The following is a 25,935-nucleotide window of genomic DNA, read 5'->3' as shown; positions in this document are numbered from 1 at the left end:
CGTGCTGCTTATAGGTCAGGTGACGGGAAGACTGAGACCTGACCATTGGATTGAACAGTGTAGAGGGTGTCGGTGACCTTGATAAGCACAGTCTTAGGGGAGTTAAATTGGAATACAAAGAGAGAATTGGAGGGGAAGAATCAGACAATGAATATAGACAACTCTTTCAGTGAATGTTTGTAAAGATGATAGCAAGCAGGAGAAGTAAAGATAAAGGAGGGATTTCGATTTTGTAAATAACAGCATGTTTGTATAATTGATTATTATCCATAATCGATGGGGATGATCAGAGAGAGAAAGAAGGTACAATTTTTGTTTATAAAAGTAATATATATGTTAACTTTAGAAAATATAGTTAAGTATGAAGAAAAAATTTATACCTCTGCCACTGAGAAACTTCTTTTTGCATATCACTTTTTTTCATATTTTTTTTGCTTTGATATAATTCAGTGGTTTTTAGAATATTATGCATCCATCACCACTATCTAAATCAAGAACATTTTCATTACGCAGAAAGAAACCTGCACCCATTACACTCCCCATTTCCTCTTCAAGCAGCCCCTGACAACCTCCAGTTTACTTTCTGTTTCTATGAATTTGCCTATTCTGGACATTTCATATAAACACAATTATATGTGTTTTTTTTAATGTGTCTGGCTTCTTTCACTTACCTTATTCTAGCATGTATCAGGATGTTATTTCTTTCTATGGCTAACTGTGGTATATCACTTTTCACATTTATAAAAATATATGCACGTATTCCATTAGCATTCATTTAAACTTACAGAACTGGATTTTTTTTTTTTTTTTTTGAGACTGAGTCTTGCTCTGTTGCCCAGGCTGGAGTGCAGTGGTGAAATCTCAACTCACTGCAACCTTCGCCTCCCGGGTTCAAGCAATTCTCCTGCTTCACTCTCTCAAGTAGCTGGGATTACAGGCACCCACCTCCACACCCGGCTAATTTTTCTATTTTTAGTAGAGACGGGGTTTCACCACGTTGGCCAGGCTGATCTCGAACTCCTGACCTCATGATCCATCTGCCTTGGCCTCCCAAAGTACTGGGATTACAGGCATGAGCCATTGCACCTGGCCAGTGCTACCTTTTTCACTGAATTATTTTCTCATATTATTACATAATCTTTGAAATTTTTTTTTGTGCCTGTATGAAATTATTAGTGGACTACATTTTCAACCATTATTTATAGGACATTGTTATACTTTTCTGTTTTAAGAACTTTTATAATAACATGACATGAACAACTTTGTGCTAAAACCTTGGACGCATATTTGACTCTATCCTTTAGCAACGATTTCTTACCTTCAATTTAAGAATACCTTTTCAAGTTCCTTGGCCATATTGCGAGATTGCTTTAAGAAGGTTACACCAGTTGGTACCACCATGAGCAGTATGCCTTTCTTATTCTAAATGCCACTAATAACAATTGTTTTAAAAAAGTTTGATTTGATGAAAAATAGTATCTCTTTGTGTTGATTTGAGCCTCTTAACTTTGATATAATTTTTTTTCATATGGGTAACAGTAAGAAAAAATGTATTTACTTGAAAATTTCCTGAAACCACCTAAGTTTTTTCTGACAAAATTTAACCTTTTGTGGTATATTTGTTTAGCAGTATTGAAAAAAGTGCATGTATTAAAGTAAGTTTGGCTGTGTCTTTTAAAGTGAAATACTTACATTTCTGTTTTATCAATTCCTCAGAAGGAAGTTGGTTTTGATCATTAGCATTTAAAAAATCTTTTGTTATCTTAGATTTAGTGATTTTCAACTACTTGCTCAGAGTCGCTAAGTTTTCTGTAAAATTCATATCCTTGAAATGTGAATATCACACCAACTGATAGTTGCTTTATTAGAGATATAGAGTTTTTAGAAATAACTATATCTCTATTTAATTATATCTCTATATAATTTAATACTACAAAAAATACAATGCTAGCTTTTAAATTTTGATATTTAGAAGATATAAGAACCCAACCACTGTAGCAGCTGTGTTGGGAAAATAATAGAGAACATGGGTTTTACTTACCTTGAAAACTTTAAAACGTAAGATAAAGTATAATTGGACATTTATAAACTCCAATTTTTATGGTACACTCCAGAGGCTATCCGTGAGTTTTTAATTAATTAATCATAGCAAAATCTACATTTAGATTTTTAAAAAGTACATAAACATTTTTAATAACTCATTCCTTTCTTTTAATCTTAGGGAGAAATGTCTACTTTGGTCATTGAGATTCTACTGGGAAGACTCAGATTTACTATAGAATCTATTATTTTACTTCGTCTATCCATCTATGACAAATAAGACAATAATTTTTATTTTTATTGAACTAACAGCAGGTTCAAATGTCCTTGTCTGGCAAAACATATATTTAAAAATCAGCTATTTTGCAGTTTGGTTGTCAAGCTATATTCCAAGATAAATTACAATGTAGGTAGGTAGGTAGGTGCATTGATTTATATCTATATTTACATTTATATATATAGTATGTATGATAAGTCACTAATCACTGGTCTGGATGGAAGGTTAAAGCAGTGATCTTACAGATACAAGAATATAAGTATTTTTTTCATGAAGTATTTTATAATTGCTATACCAATAATGAAAGATAAAAATTCAATATTTTACTCTGTAATTATTGCTGTTTTTACCATTCTGAACAGCAAGAGGATGTCTTAACATCATTATATCTCGTTTGGGCATTGGTCAGCCTATTTTTGTTGGTTTGTTTCTGATTACTCTAGGTTTTCTTGATTTGTAAAATAATTGTGTTAGCTTTTTGAAAGGATTTTAATATTGTGTTAGGTAAAATAATGATAGCCACCTTTAATTGTGACGGCATTGTGTCAAGCAATATATGTTATTAGCTCAGTTATTTCCTTGCCTATGACTCAGTGAAGTTGATGTCCCGTTTTACAAATAAGGAAACAGATTTACAGGGGGTAACCCAAAGTTACCAAGTTAGTAAGTTGTAGACAGAGCTTGCCTAGAAATCCAGGCCTATTTTAAGTATAATCCTTTGTTGCCTCTTATTTTATTGTTGATAGTCTATAGAACTCTTTCTGAGGCCAATTGAAGAACTCAAAGTTTGGAAGTTCAGTTCAGTTCAGTTCGTGAGTAGAATGCTTTCTTTGTGCAGCTGTGAAACAGAAAGCAGCTCTTTGGTGAACTACTTGAGAAATTGTTTATACTTGATTTACTGTATGCAGTGAATTCTTTCCATTGTGAAACAGTAGAAAAGCAGATCATACATTTATTTTAACATTTCCAAACATGTGTTTGAAACAGATTTGGCAACTGATCGGAAGCTCTTTCGTCTTGTCTCCAATGACTCCTTCATCTCTATTCAGCCTTCCTTATCCTCTTGTGGACAGGACTTGCCAAGGGACTTCAGTGACAAAGTGAGCCTGCCAAGTCATAACCAGCACCACCACCATGTTGATCAGTCTCTGTCCAGCGCCTGTGACACAGAAGTAGCTTCTCTTGTACCTTTACACTCACACTCTTATAGAAAAGACCACCGGCCGCGAGGTGTACCACGGACTTCTAGCTCTGCTGTAGCTTTTCCAGACACTTCAATGAATGATTTTCCCCTTTATCAGCAAAGACGTGGGTTAGATCCAGTTAGTGAGTTAGAATCTTCCAAGCCTCTTTCTGGATCCAAAGAATCCTTGGTGGAAAATTCTGGTTTATCTGGGGAATTTCAGCTTGCTGGTGACTTGAAAATCAATACTTCTCAGCCACCCACAAAAAGTGGGAAGAGCAAACCTTTGAAAGCAGAAAAAAGCATGGACAGCTTGAGGAGCCTGAGCACACGGAGTAGTGGGTCAACAGAAAGCTACTGTAGTGGAACGGACCGGGACACTAACAGTACTGTCAGCAGCTATAAAAGTGAGCAGACCAGCTCAACTCACGTAGAGAGCGTCTTGTCAGAGCATGAGGAGTCTCCTAAAGCAGGAACAAAAAGTGGGAGGAAAAAGGAGTGCTGTGCAGGCCCAGAGGAGAAGAATAGCTGTGCCAGTGACAAAAGGACTAGCAGTGAAAAGATTGCCATGGAAGCGAGTACCAACAGTGAGGTTCATGAGGCCAAGGACCCCACCCCCTCTGAAGAGGTGCACAACCAGAGAGGTCTCAGCCCCTCTGCATCTGAAGAAGCCAATAAAAATCCCCATGCAAATGAATTTACTTCCCAAGGGGACAGACCACCTGGGAACACTCCGGAAAACAAAGAAGAGAAGAGTGATAAGTCAGCTGTTTCTGTGGATTCCAAAGTGTGTAAAGATGTTGGTGGAAAGCAAAAGGAAGGGGATGTTCGACCTAAATCTTCTAGCGTAATCCATCGGACAGCTTCTGCCCACAAGTCAGGCAGGAGACGGACAGGAAAAAAACGGGCTAGCAGTTTTGATTCAAGCCGGCATAGGGACTATGTTTGCTTTCGAGGAGTTTCTGGCACCAAGCCACACAGTGCTATATTTTGTCATGACGAAGACTCTAGTGATCAAAGTGACTTGAGTAGAGCATCAAGTGTTCAGTCTGCTCACCAGTTCAGCAGTGATAGCTCATCTAGCACTACTTCTCATTCCTGTCAGTCTCCTGAGGGCAGATACAGTGCTCTAAAGACCAAACACACTCATAAAGAAAGGGGCACAGACTCTGAACACACACACAAAGCTCATTTGGTTCCTGAAGGAACCAGCAAAAAGCGTGCAACACGACGGACTTCTAGCACAAATAGTGCCAAGACTCGTGCCCGAGTGTTGAGCCTGGACAGTGGCACAGTAGCATGTTTGAATGACTCAAACAGGTTAATGGCACCTGAAAGTATAAAGCCCTTAACCACTTCAAAATCAGATCTTGAGGCCAAAGAGGGAGAGGTGCTAGATGAGCTATCTTTATTAGGACGGGCTTCCCAGTTAGAGACAGTCACTCGATCTAGGAATAGCTTGCCAAACCAGGTTGCATTTCCTGAAGGGGAAGAGCAAGATGCAGTCAGTGGAGGTAAGTGAACTGTAAGAAGAGATTTCTCTAAGAGTCACTGCTTTTTCATACTATTAATTAGAGTAGTACTTACTAAAATATGCTTCTGTTAATATTACCCCTTCCACTGTGTTATTAAAATAAGCTTTCTTGAATGGAGAAGTAGGTGGTTATCTTAGAAAAGGTTTTGGTATGAACCCCAAGAATGTATTTTTTTGGTTGCAATACTTGAATATGTCAATTTGTTCTTGATGGTGTCAAGAACACCAGTTTCTAAGCCAGTTGCCACCTGTTAATATTTTGCTGGGAATAATAAAAATTAGCCCTCTTCCTTTTTATAACAATAGCAACAATAAAATATGTAGTTATTTAAGGGCACCAAACCAGTTTCAGTCATCTCTTATACAGTATATGACACTGAACTTTCAAAGTTAGATCACTCAGCCTGTTATATAAGAGTTTTCCAAATATTGCTTTAAATCTGATTATGTACATTGAGAATTGTGGTTCTTTTTTTAAGTCTGTATCTTTGGTTTTATTTCTTGCTTACTCAAGGTTCAGGTGTTAGGAAAATACTATTTTTTTTCTATAATTTCACACGTTATTCTTAAAGTTTATTAAATTCAGATGTGTAGTTTATATTGGCATTTGGTATCCATTAATTGATGTAAGATGCCTCCATAATAACAGTGATGGTGTTCTGGTTAAAGTAATAGCTTATTTATTTCAGGTTTTTGGAGAATTGTGCAAATTTGGATAGGTGATTTTATATTCTGTCAGTGTGTGTGTTGACCTCTTTATTTCAGAGTTGTTATTTTGCTGTTTTCTTCTGTCCAAGATAGTTTGTTTATTTGGTTCTGGTTTTTATGGAATCTGCTTCTTGAATAGAATCAGAAAAATCAGGTCTTTTGTTGTTAGTACCTTAGTTTTTTTAGCCTCTACCCCCATTCCCTTTATTTATGCTTCTGTCTTTAAAGTTTATAGTCTGTTTGATATAGTAATGTTCAGTCACTTATTAAAAGTTAAGCTGGATTTTGTTTGTACAAACATTCTGAAACATATGAATATATGCTTTTTCTCAAAGATGTTAATTTCACCCAAAGTATTTTAAAAGTCCATGTTGTGGTAAACATTTTCCTAGATTTTTTTGGGTGAAGTTTCTAGCCAGATTATTTCTAATGGGAACATAAAGAAATTATCTAGTACCTGAAGAAAAATGTAGTTTATCAAACCTAAACATTGAGAACTAACTATATCTGAAGTGGTTATAACCATTTGGTGACAATAGAGTAATTAAATTCTCTCGAGTGTTTGACCTGGATATAGTTCTCTTTTTTTGTAAACAACCTGAAATGCTTGTAGTGATTTCTCCCACAAATTATATCAGGTATGTTCACAGTATGCAGGAAACCACTGGATTTTAAAATATAGCTTAATTTTTAAAGTTATCAAAATGAATTTTAAGTGAACATGCTATGGTAGAAAAATATTACTGAAAAGTAAATACTGAAAAAATATGTACAAAAGTATGTAGTAAATTCATACCTTTATATTTGAAATGTCATTTCCTTTTCATGGGTACTGTTTTTTAGGAAAAGTTACTTGAAAGGTGTTATTTGCTTCTCAGTGCTGTTCTTTAAGCTGTATTAGCCCTCGTTTTTCCAGGCTCTAGCTTTTGTTTTCTTTTGTTTGTACTCATTTCTTTTTATTTATTTAAATAACTCCATTAAATGTTAATAAGAAATAATGAAATAAAAATATCTTCTTTGGTGGAAGAAATGTAATAGTCTGTGTGCTGTTTAAAAACTTTTTTTTTTGCCTAGGGAAGGCATTGCAAAGGCTATTTTTATTTGAGCTTCACTGGGTTTAGAATACAAATAAGAGCAAAACTAAAGCACTTAAATGTGTTGGGAGTTTTTTAATTGGTTTTTATCATAACTAAATATAGGGGTTTTGTTGGGTGTTTATTTGGGCTTTTTGAAAGTTTGGAGGTGGTGGGAGGGGATTTGTTTTGGTTCTCATTATTTAAAAATTACAGAGACTCTCAAATACTGTTTAAAGATATTTGTTTATGTTAACATTACCTGTTATAGCACTGTCTGACAATTTAGAAGAAATGTTTCTGGGCTGTCCTCCCTTACATACTGTACTACTGAAACCTGTCAACCAATCATGTTACTGCTTGGCCATTCATATACCTAGGCATAAGCCATAGATAGATTTTGTCCTGAAGAATATGAAGGTGTGGATAACCAATTTCTTTTCGTTTTATTTTAAGGTAGGTGGTGGTGGTAGTGTGGAGAGATGGAATTCAGGAAATATACTTTAAAGTACTAAAATAAAGTACTCTAAAATAGGAGGTAATCTAGTTTAGTGACATGGAGTCAAATACCTTTGTTAATATGTGGGCTCCACTGTTGTGACTCTAGGAAATCTACTTATAAACCTCAGCTTCCTCATCTTAGAACGAGATGATTATAGTATCTATCTCATAGGGTTGTTGTGAGGACTAGGCAGTTAATACACGAAAATGCTTATAACAGTGCCTGGCACACAGTAAATGCTTACTAGTGCTGCTGTGACTATTCAAGGCCAGTTAGTTATGCTACACAATGTAGCCTGTCCTTTAACCTTATTAATTCAGTGGTATAAAATTAAAGTAGAAGAAAATGATTAAATGTAGAAATAAACTAGAGATAGTCTAAGTGTGCCGTTGTGAAACTCATTAGTAAAAATAAAAAATATCTGATTCCCTAGTATCTTACATAATGCTAATAGGAAAAACATTTTTTATTAACATCAATTAAGTGACAGGGATTTTAACGTTATTTTGGCAGTAGTATGTCATATAACTTATCTTTTTTAGTCACATAACAAGTGATTGTTTTCATATGCCCTGTCATCATTAATCAAGTTCTTTGGTTATAACTGAATTTCATCAATAATGGTTTGTGATTACTGAGACAGGAAATATATTTTAAGTTCAAACTAAGTCATTTTCTGTTGATCTCTTGTTTTGTACTTAATTTTTCTTTTTAAATTATAAGTCATATCTTTAATTTATGACTAATATTTTAAGAAATGAAAACTACATACAAGCTATATGGCAGAAAAATGTCCTGTGTTTTCTACCCTGTATTACTTTTAATGAAGTCCTTTTCTTTTGAGCCATTTAAACTTATTTCCTGTGTGATTCAATACTGTTATTATAGCATATTTTCTGTATCACTTAATGGATTACAAAGAATAGCCCGAGTGGAGAGGTTTGTGTTTACTTATTATTCTTTGTGCTTTTTTCTGAATTGTTTAACCTCTATTTCTCTGTGAAATTTATTTTAAATATAATGTTTGAGTCACTATTCTGTAAGCATGAAATAGGATCCTAATATAATATTGTGTTGGGAACCAAAGATAATCTTTAAAGAAACAATTATTTAAAGAAAAGTCAGATCTTTTCAATAAAAAATTTATGAGGGTTTGTGCTATACACATAAATTGAAGGTGTGTTATTTTGTACCCAAATATCATTGAGCATTAGATAGAAGATAAAGACCAGTAAACAGACAAGAAAATGCAAATTATAGTTTTTGTAATTTACTAAATAGAAGGACTCTCAAGTCTAATAAACTTAATTTTCTGATTTCCGAGTCCACATGGAAAGTTAGAAGCAGCAAATTAGTAGAAGGGATGGGTACTTATAGAAGCTGAAGTAATGACAGCAGAAGAAATACACAGCTAACCCTGAAAGAGGAGCTGTAATAGCTCTACAAGCCAAAGCAGGAAACCCTGCAGTGCGTGGTCATTAAATGCAGGGGCAGATTTTGTTTTAATTTTAATAGTGTTCAAGGACATCATAATAGCATAACTTAATACTGTATTAAAGTATAATGCTATACTCATTGTATATGTGGCTGACCTTGATTTCATTAAGGAAAGATGTTCTTTACTGTGAAAAAAGCTTAGACATATATAAAACCGCATAGAAGGCGGCTCATGAAATACAGCAAAATAGGTTTGGCAAAATTATCTTCCTTTACAACAATATCAAGAAAAGAGGTGTTTATTGGTGAAGCAAATACATGTTTGTATATAGAATTCCCAAAACCAGCCCATGCCTGATTTTGTCAAGTAGGAACAAACATTACAGTGTTTTTCTTTCTCTCAGCAGTGAGGTTCTGGGCATCAAACGGTTACATTTTCATACTACCTCTAATTACTGTCTTAATATTCTGGCAGGTCATTAAATCTGCTGGCCGGGCGCGGTGGCTCAAGCCTGTAATCCCAGCACTTTGGGAGGCTGAGACGGGCGGATCACAAGGTCAGGAGATCGAGACCATCCTGGCTAACCCGGTGAAACCCCGTCTCTACTAAAAAATACAAAAAACTAGCCGGGCGTGGTGGCGGGCGCCTGTAGTCCCAGCTACTCGGGAGGCTGAAGCAGGAGAATGGCGTAAACCCGGGAGGCGGAGCTTGCAGTGAGCTGAGATCCGGCCACTGCACTCCAGCCTGGGCAACAGAGTGAGACTCCGTCTCAAAAAAAAAAAAAAAAAAAAAAAAAAAAAAAAAAATCTGTGCCTCAATTTCCTCAACTGTAAAACGGGAATAATAACCGTCTAGACCTGTCTCACAGTTAACTATCAGACTCCAATGAGCTTAACCTAATGAGTGTAGAAATGTGAAAATGCTTTATTGTAGGTTCATTATATAAACAAAGACAGTGATGTCTTTCATATATAAGGATGTGTTACCTCTCAAAAATGTCACTTCAAATATATGTGTTTATCACAACTGACCCTTTAGTAAGGGACTCTTCTGAAAGTAGATGCAAAATTGTATCTGAAGGGTTGATATCTTTCATCCCATTCGCAAAGGGTTAAAAAGGATTAGAAATCACCTATAAAAGTAAGTAATACTTAAGTTATATTTGTTTGGCTGGTGGACTTGTGGAAAATATCAGTAAGGATATGCAAATTCTCTTTAACTCAAAGCTTAGCTAATAATTTTTTATTTTTCCTTGAGATGGAGTCTTGCTCTGTTGCCCAGGCTGGAGTACAGTGGCGTGATCTCGGCTCACTGCAACCTCCGGCTCCCGGGTTCAAGCGATTCTCCTGCCTCAGCCTCCCAAATAGCTGGGACTACCAGTGCCCGCCACCACACCCGGTTAATTTTTGTATTTTTAGTAGAGATGGGGTTTCACCATATTGGCCAGGCTGTTCTTGAACTCCCGACCTTATGATCCACCTACCTCGGCCTCCCAAAGTGCTGGGATTACACTGTGCCTGGCCATAGCTAATAATTTTGTTATTGTTTGCTCCAGTTCCTTGGCTTGTCAAAAAGTAGGCCAGTCCTTTAAAATGTTTTCACAGATGGAAATTATTTTAATTCAGAATTGATGCTTAGAAATTGAGCAGTGTTCTTTGGCTTCCCAGAAAATGACACTTAAAAACATTTATTTATTTACTTATTTATTTTTTGTTGTTTCCAACAAGAATGATCTTGAAAAGCATTTGTTGTTTCATTGGAAGAAAATCTTTGCATGTTGATGGTAGCATCATTCTTGGCTGACAAACTATGAAAGGGAAAAACTATTTAGATAAAGTGGATTTCATGCTTAGACTAATAAAACATTCCTTTTAGAATGTTTTTGCAAAATTACTTGAATGTTTATGTCTTTATATAGTAATTTTGTTGTTAGGTAAAATCATTTTTGTCCTGAACATTACAATGTATTTCAGAATGTTTGCAGATGTCTTTTATTTTTCCAAGATGTATATATACTTGTTCGTTTCATACTTTTGTCATCTTTCTTAAGAATTTAATTTCCTAATAGCATTTTTCCTGATCTTTTTGAAGTACTAAATGCATATTTTTATTTACATGATCTTTCCAGATTTACTTCTTTTTCCCCCCACAATAAACATTTCTCACTGAAAAGAACATCTGAGCAATTTCCTCTGTCTAAATTTTTATCAATTTAATTGAAATTGAGCTATTGCAAGATGCCAGCATAGCAGTACATGACAACTAGAAAGTAACTTACTACATACAAATTCTTTTATAAATTAATCAGGTATATGATTGACATCATTTTTAAATAGCATCTTTATCTGTATATATTTATATTCACAGCTTCCAATTTTTGAGATAGACTTTGGATAGGCATTACCTCCTACCTCATTAAATTTTGCTCTTTGGGCATCCCAGCCATTCTAGAAGTATATTAGTGCCTTTAATGCTTTCTCTGCTTTCATCCACAGAGTAAAACCAACTGATAGTAATTGTAATACTACCGTAAAAAATAAATAGTTGCACTAAAATAATTCATTTTAGAATGTGTAGCATTTTCCTTATCTCATTGAGATAAATGTGAAGTAACTCCTGAGGTAGGAGGTGTGTATTATGGATTAAACTTTCTTTGTTATCTTCAGGAACGGACCAGATCACAGCTGTCTAAAATGTCAGAGAATATTTTTGGTTTGTCCATGAATTGAACTTAGGCATTTAGTAAATGCTTAAACTTAATTGAGTGATTGCGTCAGTATAACTAAAGTAAAAAGCTAAATTACCTGAAGTGTCCTCTTATTTTTATTTTATTTTGTTTTGATTATTTTATTTTATTTTATTTTAGATGGAGTTTCACTCTTGTCACCCAGGCTGGAGTGCAGTGGCACGATCTTGGCTCACTGCAACTTCTGCCTCCTGGGTTCAAATGATTCTCCTGCCTCAGCCTCCCGAGTAGCTGGGATTACAGGCACCTGCCACCACACCTGCTAATTTTTATATTTTTAGTAGAGACAGGGCTTTGCCCTGTTGGCCAGGCTGGTCTCGAACTCCTGACATCAGGGAATCCACCCACCTTGGCCTCCCAAAGTGCTGGGATTATAGGTGTGAGCCACTGCGCCTGGCCTGAAGGTGCCTCTTAAACTTATTATGATCGTGAAGTCAGTCTTTTTAACACAAATAAATGAATAGAAAGTCGAGACGTGTAAGTTTGAAAAAATACATTTAAAAATATATGACTCTCTGGATATATACCCTTGGAAGTATTTTATATGACTTGTCATTCACGGTTTTTGAATTGCTTGAATGTTTTTTCTTTTTTACCTACACATGCATAAAGTTTAGTTGTCCTAGAGTGCTAATTTTTCACTCTCTGCATTTTATGCTCTTACTATTGAATTAATTTCATTCTTCTTTGCCAGAGATACTGGGTTTTAAGCAGCGTCAAAATGTCAACTCCAAAAACAGTTTTTAAAATATTTTCTCCCTTCTCTCTGATTCCTTAGTTAAAAGATTAGATTTTTTTGTTTTTGTTTTTTTTTGGTTTACTATTTTTCTTCTATAAAGTTAAATGATTCAAAAAGAGTTTATTACAATTGGATTCTGGAAGTGAATTTTTATCAAGTATGGCTATAACATATGTGACTGTGCTTACAGCAAATTATTTTAAGCTTTAAAGACACATTTTTCCTCCTTTGGCTGGAATAGAACTGGACCCCTACTCTACTGTATTCCAAATAGAGCTGTTCTGTAAGTAGCACATTCCCAGGGACATGGCTTAATCTTACATACTGTGACCATAAATTGTAGTGTGGCATTTTCCCTTGAATGTGTGATACTGTTAAAGCAGTTGCCATAGTAAACATTTTGAAAATTCTTGGAACAGTAGGTGTTTACCCCCTGAATATTATAAGAGACAACATAGACAGTAATCATAATTCCACTTTAACATTGTTCACTGGATGCCTAAACTTTCATCTTAATGTGTTTCCAAGACTGTTAAGAAAGTAAGTGATATAATATGCAGCTATTTTGCAGATAACAATATAAATGGTGTATTACTAGTAAAAAAAAAAAATTGTTTTCTGAAGAAACCAAGAAACATTTTGATTAAAAGTGGACACTGTAGTTTGTCTTTTCACTCCAGTACTATGGAATAATTAGCTTTTACTTAAGATTAACACCATGAAGTCTTCAGTAGAAGGAAGATAGTAAAGAAAACCATCTCCTATTTCTCTTCTTCCTATACTCAATATTCAGTGATTACATACTGCTTTTTTCCACAAATCCTTCTGAATAATTTTGGTACATTTTATGGATTAAATTATCTTCTATAAATTATGTCTGGGTAAATTTTACTCTGCTATTTTGGTTGAAACAGTATCTACAACTAGAAAAAATGTTTGAAAGTCTCTTGATGTAGTTGGATTGACTTGTAAATTGAGCGTAGTAGTTTGTTACAAATAATGCTTTATAAATAATAGCATAATAGTTTGTAACAACTGTAGAAGAGAAATCTTTAATATAATATTCCACAAAATAATTCTTGAATTGAGTTTTTAAATAGTAATTTAAATTCCATAACCTGAGTTAAACCTTACTGATGTCTAAGAACTGTTAGCAAGTATACCAATTGCTCATCTCAGTTTTCATTTCTTCCCTCAATTGGCTTGTTTTCTTCTCTGCTTTGTTTCGTCCTTCATCCATTGATTGCCCTACCCTAATACATGTTTTCTCCTTTGTGGCAATGCTGATTGCATTTTCATTTCATTGAAGTCATGGTTGTCAGGAATTGGCAAAGTATGTAATGTGCCTTGTAGCTGTGGTAACAAAAAGGCAACCTTATCTGTCTAGATAAGTACTGTTCAAAACAACTTTGTGTGATGATGGAAATGTTCTATATCTGCACTGTCCAGTAATGGTAACAACTAGCTACATGTAGCAACTGAGCACTTGAAGTATGATTCATGAATCTCAAGAACTGAATTTTTAATTTTAATTTAAGTTTAAATAGCCACAGTTGTAGATGACCGGATTTAATCAGCATCTTTTGTTCTAATAGACCATATATAATTTTTGTATACATGGACTTTTACCCCACAAGTAAAGGAATTTAAAGGAAATTTCATGTTTGAAAAGAATGTTTCTGTGCTAACTTGTGTTTTTGTTCATATTTAGCATCAAAATGCCCTTTCTCAAAAGCAAAATGATTCCCAAATTATTTAGATCACACAGTTGTTTTGTTTTATATTTAAATGGGTGAAAATCATTTTACATTTTGCTTTAGAAACCTAAATCAGTCGATCGGTGTGGTTTTGTAAGATCTGTGTAGTTCTTCTAAGCCATTGTTGTGATGTTCTCATGTTGTATGCTTGGCTTTAGTACAAACTAAAAAGGTACAAACAATAAAGTACAAGCTTGTTAGATTAAGCTATGAGTTCCTGTGCTTGCCAATTTGCTGATATTTGCTTCCTAAAGTTGAGTGGACCAGAGCCAGGGGCATGGCGTTGAATAAAGTTTGATGGTAATGAAGTACCTTCATAGTAAGATATATTCATGCTCTGTTGAATTAACACACTGGTTTTGCAACTTCACAACCAGAGGTTTCATTTAATGCTGCCAAAATTATGGCACAGGGTACTGTGAGATAAACTTACTGCCTTACTCTTTGTCATCAGCAGTGAATGTACTGTCTTTGCTGTTTTTACAATACTCATGAATGTAAGAAACTAATGCCCTATTCCCATTAGTGGAAACTAATCAATACTGTGTTTTAAGGTTGACTTAATTAACGGGGCGGTAGAGGAATATGGGACCAAAATAAATGAAACTTTCAGGAAAAGATTTAAAACAACAGAGATCTTAAAAATAGGAAATTGAGGTTGAAGAGAAGATGGCAAGGCTAGATAATAAGTCAAAAACATTATTTTTAAAGAAACAATTATCTTTAAATAAATGACAGATACTTTTTGTGTATTGCCTGATAGGACAGATTGACAGTATACATGTGAAAACAGTTTGGATTAATTAGACAAGTTCACTTTACCCATGAGGGTGGGAAGTCAAGGGAAAGCCAGGCTCAGCTGCTATTTACATCTTTGACCTAGGCTCCTGTTTGACCTAAGTCTGTCTTGATGCAGCAGCACAAGCCAGCGAGGAGGCAGTGTCATTTCGCCGCGAACGCAGCACATTTAGGCGCCAGGCAGTACGGCGCCGGCACAATGCAGGGAGTAACCCTACCCCTCCTACATTGCTCATCGGATCACCCCTAAGGTATGGTATTTTCAATTCCACCAAGTATAGCATGCATGTAACAGCCCTTCTAATCTGTTCCGCCAGTCCCAAGAAAGCATTTGAAGAGCTTTGTTTTTCTTTTCCTTTCTGTTTCTTTCCTATACTTTTAAGCCCTTTTCGGCTTTTTCTGCATGTGACCATGAGCCTGTTGCATTATGCATGCTTTATGTTGCACAATGATCAGATTGGTTTAGTCAATTTTAAGTTGCAGAATCACTTGAGGGCAGTTATAGGATGTATATAGTAGGTCTTAGTCAGCTTTCCTTTTTTTTCTCTCACTTCAAATTAATAATAATGCAACATTTTCCCCAATATTTTGACATTATTTAATATAATATGAACAAATACAAACTGAGTGGTGAGCTTGTTGAGGAATAACAAATAATTCACTTAAACTTGATAAGCCAGTTTGTTTTATTTCACTAAAATATGATATATTTTATTTTATATTGCCTAAACTTGGTGCCTTTTGTAATCACCAGGATCTGGTAAATGACAGAACTAACATATATAATTTATGTGAAGTGTGGTCAGTTGGAGAGAGATATATATTTATATGTATATCTTTATTAAATTTTTCAAGCTCTGTAGTATAGTAAACAAAAACATCATAACTTTTTCCAGTAGTCCTAAGAAAACATCCATTCGTAACATTATGGATAATTTTTCATTAAAATTCTAGTAACTACTTTATTCTTAATTCCATCAAATCTGATGAATCCATGCCCTGAATTAGAAATATAAAAATCTATCCAAAAGACTTGGGCTTTAATTTATTTTAAGAATACAAAAACAGATATAAATACTTTTTTTGGGGGGGCGGGGGACGTTCTATTGCCCAGGTAGGAGTGCAGTGGCATGATCTTGGCTCACTGCAACCACCGCCATCCAAGTTCAAGTGATTCTCTTGGCTCAGCCTCCCAAGTAGCTGGGATTACAGGCGCATACCACCATGCCTGGCTAATTTTTGTATTATTGTAGAGACAGGGTTTTGCCATGTTGGCCAGGCTGGTCTTGAACTCCTGACCTCAAGTAATCCACCTGCCTTGGCCTCGCAAAGTGCTGGAATTATAGGCGTGAGCCACTGTGTTCTGCCCCAAAAATGGATATAAATACTTTACATATGCTTACTTAAGCAGTGCATATATTATACAAAATACTTTTATTAGCCTCTGTGTCCCAAAAGTACCATTTTACAAATTATTTTCCAGCTACATTTTAATTTCAAATTCAAAAGGAAGAGCATTTAATGAAATAACTGCTGTTAAGTACATGGTAGGTTGGAACAGATAAACTCCTCTTGTTAAAACCTTGTTCTTGAAACAAGCAAAATCCTGGTTTCTTTAAAATATTTTATTTCATACTCCCCTGAGATTTAAGACTTGCTTGTTTTCCTAGATTTTACATTAGAGTCAAGAACTTTGTGTTTAATGAGGCACCCCAGGAATATCTCTGAATGTGCTGTGATTCTGGGGGCTGCCCAGTTCACAAATTGTTCATTACTCAATTAAAGCTCCTTTAAATTAAAAAATAAAAATAAAAAGTCTGGGCGCTCTGGCTCACGCTAATCCCAGAACTTTGGGAGGCGGAGGTGGGCAGATCACCTGAGGTCAAGAGTTTGAGACCAGCCAACATAGTGAAACCTTGTCTCTACCCCCCCCCAAAAAAAAAAAAATTAGCTGGGTGTGGTGGTGTGCGCCTGTAGTCCCAGCTACTCAGGGAGGCTGATGCAGGAGAATTGCCTGAACCCAGGAATTGGAGGTTGCAATGAGCCAAGATCATGCCACTGTACTCCGGCCTGGGTGACAGAGGGAGACTCCATCTCAAAAACAAAACAAAACAAAACAAAACTTCGTCTTTCATAGATCATGTTCCTAATTAATTCTTCAATAAGTCAAAATTCTATAAAAAGTAATGTGGATTAATTAAACCAATATTTAAAATATAAAAATGAGAAGACAATCAATTTAAAAGAAACGCTTGTTCTAGAAACCTTTTCTGAGCCCTTTGCTTTTTGTGAGCGTTCCTGTTCTTTTTCCTCTCTACCTTGCCTTTTCCTGCCTGAAGTAACTTTTCTTTCTGCTGATGGATTTGGGGCATAATCTCAACATGCAGAAAGAGCTCAGCATTTTAGTTTACTTTTTCTATTTTGTTTCTAACCTGTTCTTTTTGCCCCTTGAATAATACTTGCCAAAGGCAACTTTTTTGCTTTCTTACTCCATGTTTATATATCTTAAACTTTTTTTTTAACTTTTGCTTTTCAGTTTTTAAAAATTATTTCATTCTTTGCCACTAATGAGCCTGCTGGATACCACTTAGCAACATATGCAGACAAATTAGTTTTTTGTCCTCTATCAGGTGGAATATTAAAGAGCTGTGTTCTTACTCCAACCAGTCACCTACAATTTTCCTGTGTTTTTCTAGGGTTTGAAATACATTACCATTCAAATGAGGATGTTGTGTTTTTTTTTTTTTTTTGAGACGGAGTCTTGCTCAGTCCTCTAGGCCGGAGTGCAGTGGCACAATCTCGACTCACTGCAACCTCTGCCTCCTGGGTTCAAGCCATTCTCCTGCCACAGCCTCCTGAGTAGCTGGGATTACAGGTGCCTGCCACCATGCCCAGATAATTTTTTGTATTTTTAGCAGAGACGGGGTTTCACCATGCTGGCCAGGCTGGTCTTGAGCTCCTGACCTCGTGATCCACCCCTCGCCCTGGCCTCCCAAAGTGCTGGGATTACAGACATGAGCCACCGCACCCAGCCCCTACTACTTATTTTTCAAGGGTTCACATTATAGGTTTTGAAAAGTAGTTGTCTAGTAATCAGCTTGTAGTTTTTGTTGAGGTTCTAGGATATTCCTAGTACCAAGGTTACATATATCTTAAATAAGCTGACTTCATCATGGGTAAAGTACAATAACATTTATCTATGGGGAATTAGGGAGAAACACCAATTTATTCATCTTTTGTAACTCTAAAAAAATTCAGGTAAAGAATATTGTGTTATTTGTCAGTGTGAGTTACAGAATAGTAATCTCATCTTTAAATAAATATAGGATGATATGGTCATTTAAAATTTGGAAAAATTGTCAAAAAGAAATGGAATAGATATGGCAACACTTTCATTGCAAGTGATATGTAAATACTAGTAAATATACTAATTTATTTTAAACTTTAATGAATAAGTAAGTGACCATCCAAAAGGCAACTTGGTAAAATATATGTCCCCAAGGATTGGGAGTGAATTATCAGTTTTCTTACAAAGAGAATTTGAATTTATTTTATAATGCTTATAAAAATATACTGTTTCAGAATTATTTTTTAAAGTTTTATTTGAAAAAATTGTTTGCTTTATAGGTAGGTTTTGTTGGCCTTTGCTAATTCTTCCCAGTTAGGCCTAAAAAAGACAAATATTTAAAATATTTATAATTCAAATATTAAGAGTTCTGCATTTATCCTAAATGTGTATCTTTTTAATTTTAGTTAATGGGCTGGAATGGAATGAAATCATCAGTGCATTTCGGGGAAGGGGAAAAACGCTTTAGTGTATTCTTAAATTTATTTTTTTAATACAAAATTTAAAAATCTGTAATAAAATAAGGTCATAGTAATAACTAAGAATTCATGATTAGGAATTCATAGGGGCCCCTTTGTGGTGCTCAGAAATGAATCCACCAAATATATTTTTTTGTACTTTATACAAAACAGTCATCTGGGTTTTTCTAGAATATAGAGATATATAAGAATTATGTAATCATACTCTTAGACTTTACATTTTAGTTGGAGAGACACATAGGAAGGTAACTAGCAGTATAAGCAGAATGTGTCAAGTGCCAATTAAGTGATACAGAAGAAGGAAAGACGAAGACCAACTATTTTTCAGTCATTCATAGTAGAAATGTTAACAATTAAGATTGCATGTCAGTGGTGCTAGTGATAGCTGATAGTTTTAGACCTAAACTTCTGCCTTTTCTTTTGCAGTGTTATAAAATAGTTGCTACCCTTACTCCAACTGGTAGTTTTGACATAGAAGTGTAAAAAAAGATTTATTTGTACCATTATTAGTTTAGGATAAAGTGCAGCCCTCCAGGAATATGTTTTCTAACAAGTTATGTGAAAATTGTGGACTTTTTTATTTCTGTTAAAGGATTATAACAATAGGAATTCAAGAGACATCAACATTTATTTGTTATTTTCTCTTCCAAGCCATATTCCAGTCTCATTTACATGGATCCATCATTTTAGAAAATCTTTAAAATAATTGGGAAAGTAGTAATTTCTCAAAGGATATTAGGTCTAAGTTTGATAAAGTTTTTAAATATTTGGTATTTTGAGATTAAAATTTATTAGAAATTTTAATAAAAATTATCTAAATTAATAAAAATTATCTAAATTGACAGTAAAAAACCTGATGTTTCTAATAACATGGATTTTTCTGATTTTATTTATTTATTTTTAATTCTGGAGTTGATTTTTATGCATTGTCTAATATCTTAAAAACCTTTTTGTATATTGGGTGTACATTGTGCATCTCTGTGTTGAAGATGAGCACATACTCAAATACTTCATGCCAAAATACATCCAACTGCCATATGGCAACTTGGCTTATGATGTCAAGTGAAAAAATTGATGGAAAAATTTGTTGAGTACCTATTTTGTAAAATTCTGTGTCTTCTGAACCTGAAGGGACACATGGTACCTGAACTATGAAAACATTTTTTTTAATAACAATGATAAACTTCTGAGCATTATCCAGGGGATGAAGAGTAGATAAAATTCATCTAGATTTACTTCTAACTTGTAATATTTACTACTAAAACATTTTTTTCTCAGTATTTTCTTCCTTGTGAAATTTGTCCTTTTTGGTAAGGTTTGTGGATAAGTTTAGATAGGTTCTGAGGAAGAGTAACATAAATTATATGTGTATGGAAGATAAAAAACTTACCTGATTATATTAGTTCCCAAGATTATCTGTTGATTTATTTCTATTCTACAAATATTCCAGTCTGAAGAAATTATTAAATACTTTTATCATTATGGCTTAAAAAATAATGCCAGTAAGGACTGACAACTCCACATTTTGTAAACTTAGTTTTTTCATATGTTGTGTGCATTCCTATCCTCTGCCTAGAATGTGTGCTTTCCATTGGTGAAATGAAGTACTGCAGGTTAATAGGACTTCCTGGGACGATGGAAATATTCTATGATCTGTTCTGTTCTATATGGTAGACACTAAGTACTTGCTACTGCCTGCTTTGGTAGCTATTAGCTCTGGTAGCACTAGGTATGTTATGTAGTTACTGAGCATTTGAAATATTAGCAAGACCAAGGAACTAAAATTTTAATTAATTTGGATAGTCACAGGCTACTGTATCAGACAGCATAGTTCCAGAATATAGTCTATTATCATAACCACAGGCTTAAGAGATATATATATATATGTTTCAACATAGCCTTTTATTTCTTGGTCATTCCGCAATACATGAGTTTGTTTTATGTGTACCAGAGAAACAATTACATCGAATTCAAAGGATTAGAGAGATGTTGATACTCATGAAAAATGATAAAGTAACTGAATAAGTCCATCCTAAGTAGGATTCTTTTATTCATTCTAGAGGTCTAATAATTTTAGTTGCAGACTCTGGGATTGTTAAAGGTAAACTTCAATCGGCAGATTGCAGAGTTGCATTGAACATCATGTAGAGAATAATAATTATACTCAAAACATTTTTTCATGAGTTTTGTCAGTTTAAATTTGACTAAATATTATACTAAGAACATTAAAATTCATAGTATCATAAATAAAAATATGAAAGTATAAAATGAGTTAATGTAGTCTCTTAATTTAGATAATTTTTTATTAAAATTTCTAATAAGTAAATTTTAATCTCAAAATACCAAGTAATTAAAAATTTTATCAAACTTAGGCCTAATTTCCTTTGAGAAATTACTAGTTTCTCAATTATTTTAAAGATTTTCCAAATGATGGATCCATGTAAATGAGACTGGAATATGGTTTGGAAGAGGAAATAACAAAATTTGTTATGGGAATGTAACTACTACCTTGTATATAAAGCACGCCTTATTTCAGAAAGATGTAAGCTTTTTATAGATAACACTTTATATTAATTCTACTTCTGACTGTATCCCATGGCCATTTGTATTTCACTTGGTTGAGTCAGCTTTTCTGGTTTTCTTGCACTAGTTTATGATTTTTTTTCATTCAAGATTGTTATTTTGGTTGCATTTGATAAAGATTATTTGGTTTTCAAGTGCATACAAACTTGTTTTATTGTGAGTTTGAGAGCTCAGAATATTTGAAAGAACAATTCTAGAGTTATTACAGGGCTATAAATGAAAGTGCATATTTAGCTGAAATATAGGGCTTATCCATCGGGGACCAGCTGCAGCACACGTATATTGAAAGTACTTATGATTCTTTTTTGCTGCTTTCTTTTTCCTTACAGTAGAATTTAGTTGGCTTGTGGTGGAAAAAAGTTGCAGATTAACCAATTTACATGTACATTTAATGTTGACTGCATTTGTCACTTCAAATCAAATTTATAAGGACCAGAAGATTTAAGTTGGCAGTGTAATCTGTATATTTTACAAAGTTTGTTGGCTCTTTCTTAGGTTATGTTGAGAAAAAGTGCCTTTTTGAAATCAGTTTTCTATATTGACTTCAATGTAGGTATTGTTTTCTCTTTTCTTCCCTGTAATGTCTCCCCAATCCATGTTTTTTCCTAGCCTTCAAGATGGTCAGCAAGGCCAGCAGTCCACAGCCCAGGTCAAAGTCCAGTCCCGCCCCCCTTCCCAGGCTGCAGTGCTCAGTGCTAGTGCCTCCTTGCTGGTGAGAAATGGGAGTGTCCACTTAGAAGCATCACATGACAATGCATCTGCTGTAGGCGGTAGCAGTTTGCACGATGAACTTGGTATGCAGGCCTTATGTAATCTTGATGATACAAAAACTTTAATGCAGCAGATGATGGGTAACGATTACAGTTCTTTTTTGAGATAGCTTCATTTTGGAACTATGCATAGGAGTGCTTTTTATATAGGATTTGCCCTGTGTATTAGGAAAATGTGACTTTTGCTTTTTCCTTTTATGTTTCTCTCTACTCTTATTCTACATTTTCTTTTGGTCATGTCCATTTTTAATAGGTAGTTAAAGTGTTAATTATGTTCACACTCAATTCTGTTTTTCCCAGGCATTTGTACTATATAGGAGAAAACGTTGACTTTTAAAAAAAAGTTTCTTACTAAACTTTAATTTCTTTGAATATTTTGAATGTGCTTTAGGAAAGGGAAAAGTGCTTTCTAATTGTCTGCCACTATAGAATCTTTCTTTAAGATATTCTATTTTTCACACTATGTCCGTCATCTGTAGTAGGATTTATTTTAATTCAAAATACAGTACTCTGAGGACAACATGGCTCCGTACTAGTGTCACATAATAACTTTATAAAGCTTATTTCTTGTTCTTGTCAATATATCTATAAACATATAAATTATTGAATAATTAATTCTCAGAGGTGTGGTATCGTTAAACATCAGTGATACATATCTACTCAAATGTCTGTGTTATGCATTATTTAAGGATGATACTTTATATTACTTTGGTTTCTGTGTCTCTGTATAATCTAGCTTTCTTGTTCTCAGAATACAGGTTAGTAATGGTTTAAGTAAATAAAATCTAGTTATTCAGAAATATTCACTTGAAAGCATTTACTCATTGTGATTTTGTTTATTCATGTTATAATTGCTTTTTACTTATAAAGTTACTGTTTCAACTGGAAGGATATGAGGTATAAGTTGCCCAAATTAGGATTTAATAAAACTTTATATGCTACCTATTTATTGACTCTTTTTCTATTTTGTAAAAATGCTGAGTTGTAGAGAGGTATTAATAAGTATGTATGCATATTGATGAAAAGTGTCATCTTCAGCAGATCTCACAGACACTTGAAAATGGTAAACTAAGATATTTATAACATTAGAATGTATGGTGATTTCTAAATAAAATGAGAAAGCAATAAAACATTTTAAATTTGGAATGCTGTTGCTTTTGAGTTTGTGATTTGTAGAGGCAAGAAAATTTATAAGGAGGCTGCTTGGGGGAGAATGAGGTAGACTCCAATTTAGCTACTTGTTTTAGTTGTAAGCAATACTTCTTTAGTTGCAAATATATTCAGTTATATAATTACTTTATATTGCTCTTTCTCTTTGCTTAACCCAAAGGATTTGTGAATCTGAATATAAAATTACAGTCACCATCTCATTGTTCATTGGCTTTATAGTAGTAGATTGGCTAAAATAAAAGGTTTCATTTTAATCCCTTTCAGAGTTTTAGACTTTTATCAGATCAAGCATAAAATTAAACAGTAGATTATTTTCCACCATAAGAATTCTTAGTTTGCTCAAAAAATTTGCTAAGCAAGCTTTAATGATAAAGTCTCATTCTAAATCCACATGCCAATTATTGAAAATATTTATGAGGAACTGCCTTTCCAGTTCTGAAGATTGAAAAAACCTCTTCTGGTTGGAGACGACTTTAGCATCTGCTGGTGGATATTCAGGATATTCTCTTGAAATTTGGGTTTTATCTTTTCTGTTAACTGCCACCTTAAACTGGGTCTTGCTCTGTCGTATTTGGATGGTACCAAATTGAATGCTTAGTAATAATTAGCACAGAACAATCAATGGAGTGTGTATAACTGTTCCAAAGCCTATAAAGCTGGCCAAAAAAGATTCTGAAAATGAACTGCAACTGAACTTAAAGGAATTGGTAGAGAAGCTAGAATATTTTTGTTGTGTGGTTTAATTTTCTACATGATTTTAATTAGCAGTGAATTATGTAAATGAAAATACGTGAATGAATTGGGTACTTTATACTCAAATATGTTAAAGTTGGCTTCCAAATTTAGCTGCTTCTATTAAAAAATTTTAACCAGTTTTTACATGTGAAAGTATATGCATATGCATAATTTGTTTATATAAAACATACATGCATATGCACTAATACATGTTTGAGTACATATGTTTGTGTATGTACATGTACGTATACCATTTTGGATTAAAGAAAAAAACTCTGAATCAGACATTGTTTAATTCTAAGCCTAGATAGTTTTCCTAAACTGTGTTTTCTACATCTTTATTTTGTGGTGTCACAATAGGTAACCATATCCATTTCCTGTACTAAACCCTGAGAATCCTTATTTCTCTGCCTTTTTGAGGTTACCAGGAAACATTAGACATCATGGAAAAATTCACTGAAAATAGTATTACAAGGATTTTATTAGTAGCTTATTAAGCAGAGGGAAAAGTACTTGTATCATCTGTATTCAGCAAGCAAAATTAATCATGATTAATTTTACAATTTGAATTATAAGTGGCATAATTTAAAAGGAAAAACTTAGGCTGGGCTCGGTGGCTCACACCTGTGCTCCTAGCACTTTGGGAGGCCAAGACGGGCAGATCACTTGAGGTCAGGAGTTCTAGAGCAGCCTGGCCAATATGGTGAAACCCCATCTCTACTAAAAATACAAAAAATAGCCAGGCATAGTGGTACATACCTGTAATCCGAGTAACTCAAAAGGCTAAGTCACGAGAATTGCTTGAACTTGGGAGGTGGAGGTTGCAGTGAACCAAGATTGCACCACTGCATTCCAGCCTGGGTGACAGAGTAAGACCCTGTCTCAAAAAAAAAAAAAAAAAAAAAAAAAAAAAAAAAAGGAAAAGGAAAACCTTAGATGGTTTTCTTTCTTATTTATAGCTTTCATTTCCATGTGAACCTAATTAAAAAAAAATTGGGTTCAAATGACTGAAGTGTTGGATGAGTTTTGGAAGTTAACATCTTTGAAAATGATAGTTCTATCAGAATTTCTCAAATTCTTCAATGTAATATGTTGCTCTTTATTTTAAAGACCACATATTAAGGGTTAATTTTCTTCTGATTGGTCTTTTATTGGAATTGCTATTTGTTACTGATTTTTTTTTTACTGTTTTTTGAATTAAACACAAAAATTCTAACTAAATAAAACAAGCTGTGACTTAGTAATGCCCAGATTAAGTCACACAAGAGACTCTGAACTCAGGTAGCCTTATAGTTCCATTTTATATCTACTAATCTTTTCTATAGAATTTGGCAATTACTTCTCAGTTACTAATCCTAGTTTTCTCTTATAAATTAAGACTAATAAGTTGATGCAATGATGAAACTTGCCATTATAGCTGGTAGTTACACTCTTAATGTGCAACACAACATCTCAAACAAAATGTTCTAGATGAGATCAGATAGAACAGGAAACATTGCCTGTGGTTTTTTTCTGTGTATGAAATTAGTGGTCGGGGTGAGGAAATGCTTTGAAAGTGTATATGAAGTTATTATTTTGTCTTTATGTGAAAAATTTAAAAATTACTGTTACAATGTTGACAAGACATGAGGACAGGAGAGTTTTATATTTATCAAGACGTAATTACAAAGCACATATATATCATGAGTAGTATTTCTCTGGGTAAGACTTTCTTAATGTATCTGAGTTTTTGATGCTTGAATTGATTTTCCTTAGGTTTTCTTTTGTTTTATTACTGGATAAAGATTGACAAAGGAGGTATTCTTTGAGGTAATCTGCTTTATTCTAGAGCTTCTTAACTTGAAAATGTAGTTGGCTATAGGAGAATTATTGAAGGAAACCTGGCAACATTGCTCTTCCTATTAAGCAGTTCGTAGCAGAAATATAATTTAGAAGCTTTAAAATTTTCTACTTTAAAAAAACAGAGACTCAGATGAATCTACAATACTTTTAGTCACTTTTATTAGAGTTAGTCTTGGTGTTTTAAAAAAGATTGTATACACTACTCTGTAGCATTT

The 25,935-nt window shown here is 34.1% G+C and overlaps 1 protein-coding gene across 9 annotated transcripts in view; it reads left to right on the top strand.

Moving 5' to 3' along the window:
- The window catches only part of PCNX1 (pecanex 1), a 211,224-nt gene that overhangs the window by 61,680 nt on the left and 123,609 nt on the right, over window positions 1-25,935 (top strand). For 3 of the 9 annotated variants that reach the window (XM_050797302.1, XM_050797305.1, XM_050797306.1), the window contains 3 exons: window positions 3,305-5,014; window positions 14,914-15,046; window positions 21,813-21,997. In XM_050797302.1, coding sequence (XP_050653259.1) covers window positions 3,305-5,014; window positions 14,914-15,046; window positions 21,813-21,997 — 2,028 coding nt within the window. Of the gene's footprint in view, window positions 1-2,352; window positions 2,451-3,304; window positions 5,015-14,913; window positions 15,047-21,812; window positions 21,998-25,935 lie in introns of those variants that run through there. The other 6 variants (XM_050797308.1, XM_050797307.1, XM_050797310.1 and 3 more) reach the window with 4 other exon arrangements.

Source organism: Macaca thibetana, chromosome 7 (assembly GCF_024542745.1).
Source record: "Macaca thibetana thibetana isolate TM-01 chromosome 7, ASM2454274v1, whole genome shotgun sequence".
Lineage (NCBI taxonomy): Eukaryota > Metazoa > Chordata > Mammalia > Primates > Cercopithecidae > Macaca > Macaca thibetana.
The sequence above is the reverse complement of the archived record's forward strand: the minus strand, read 5'-3'. Positions and strand labels throughout refer to the sequence as shown.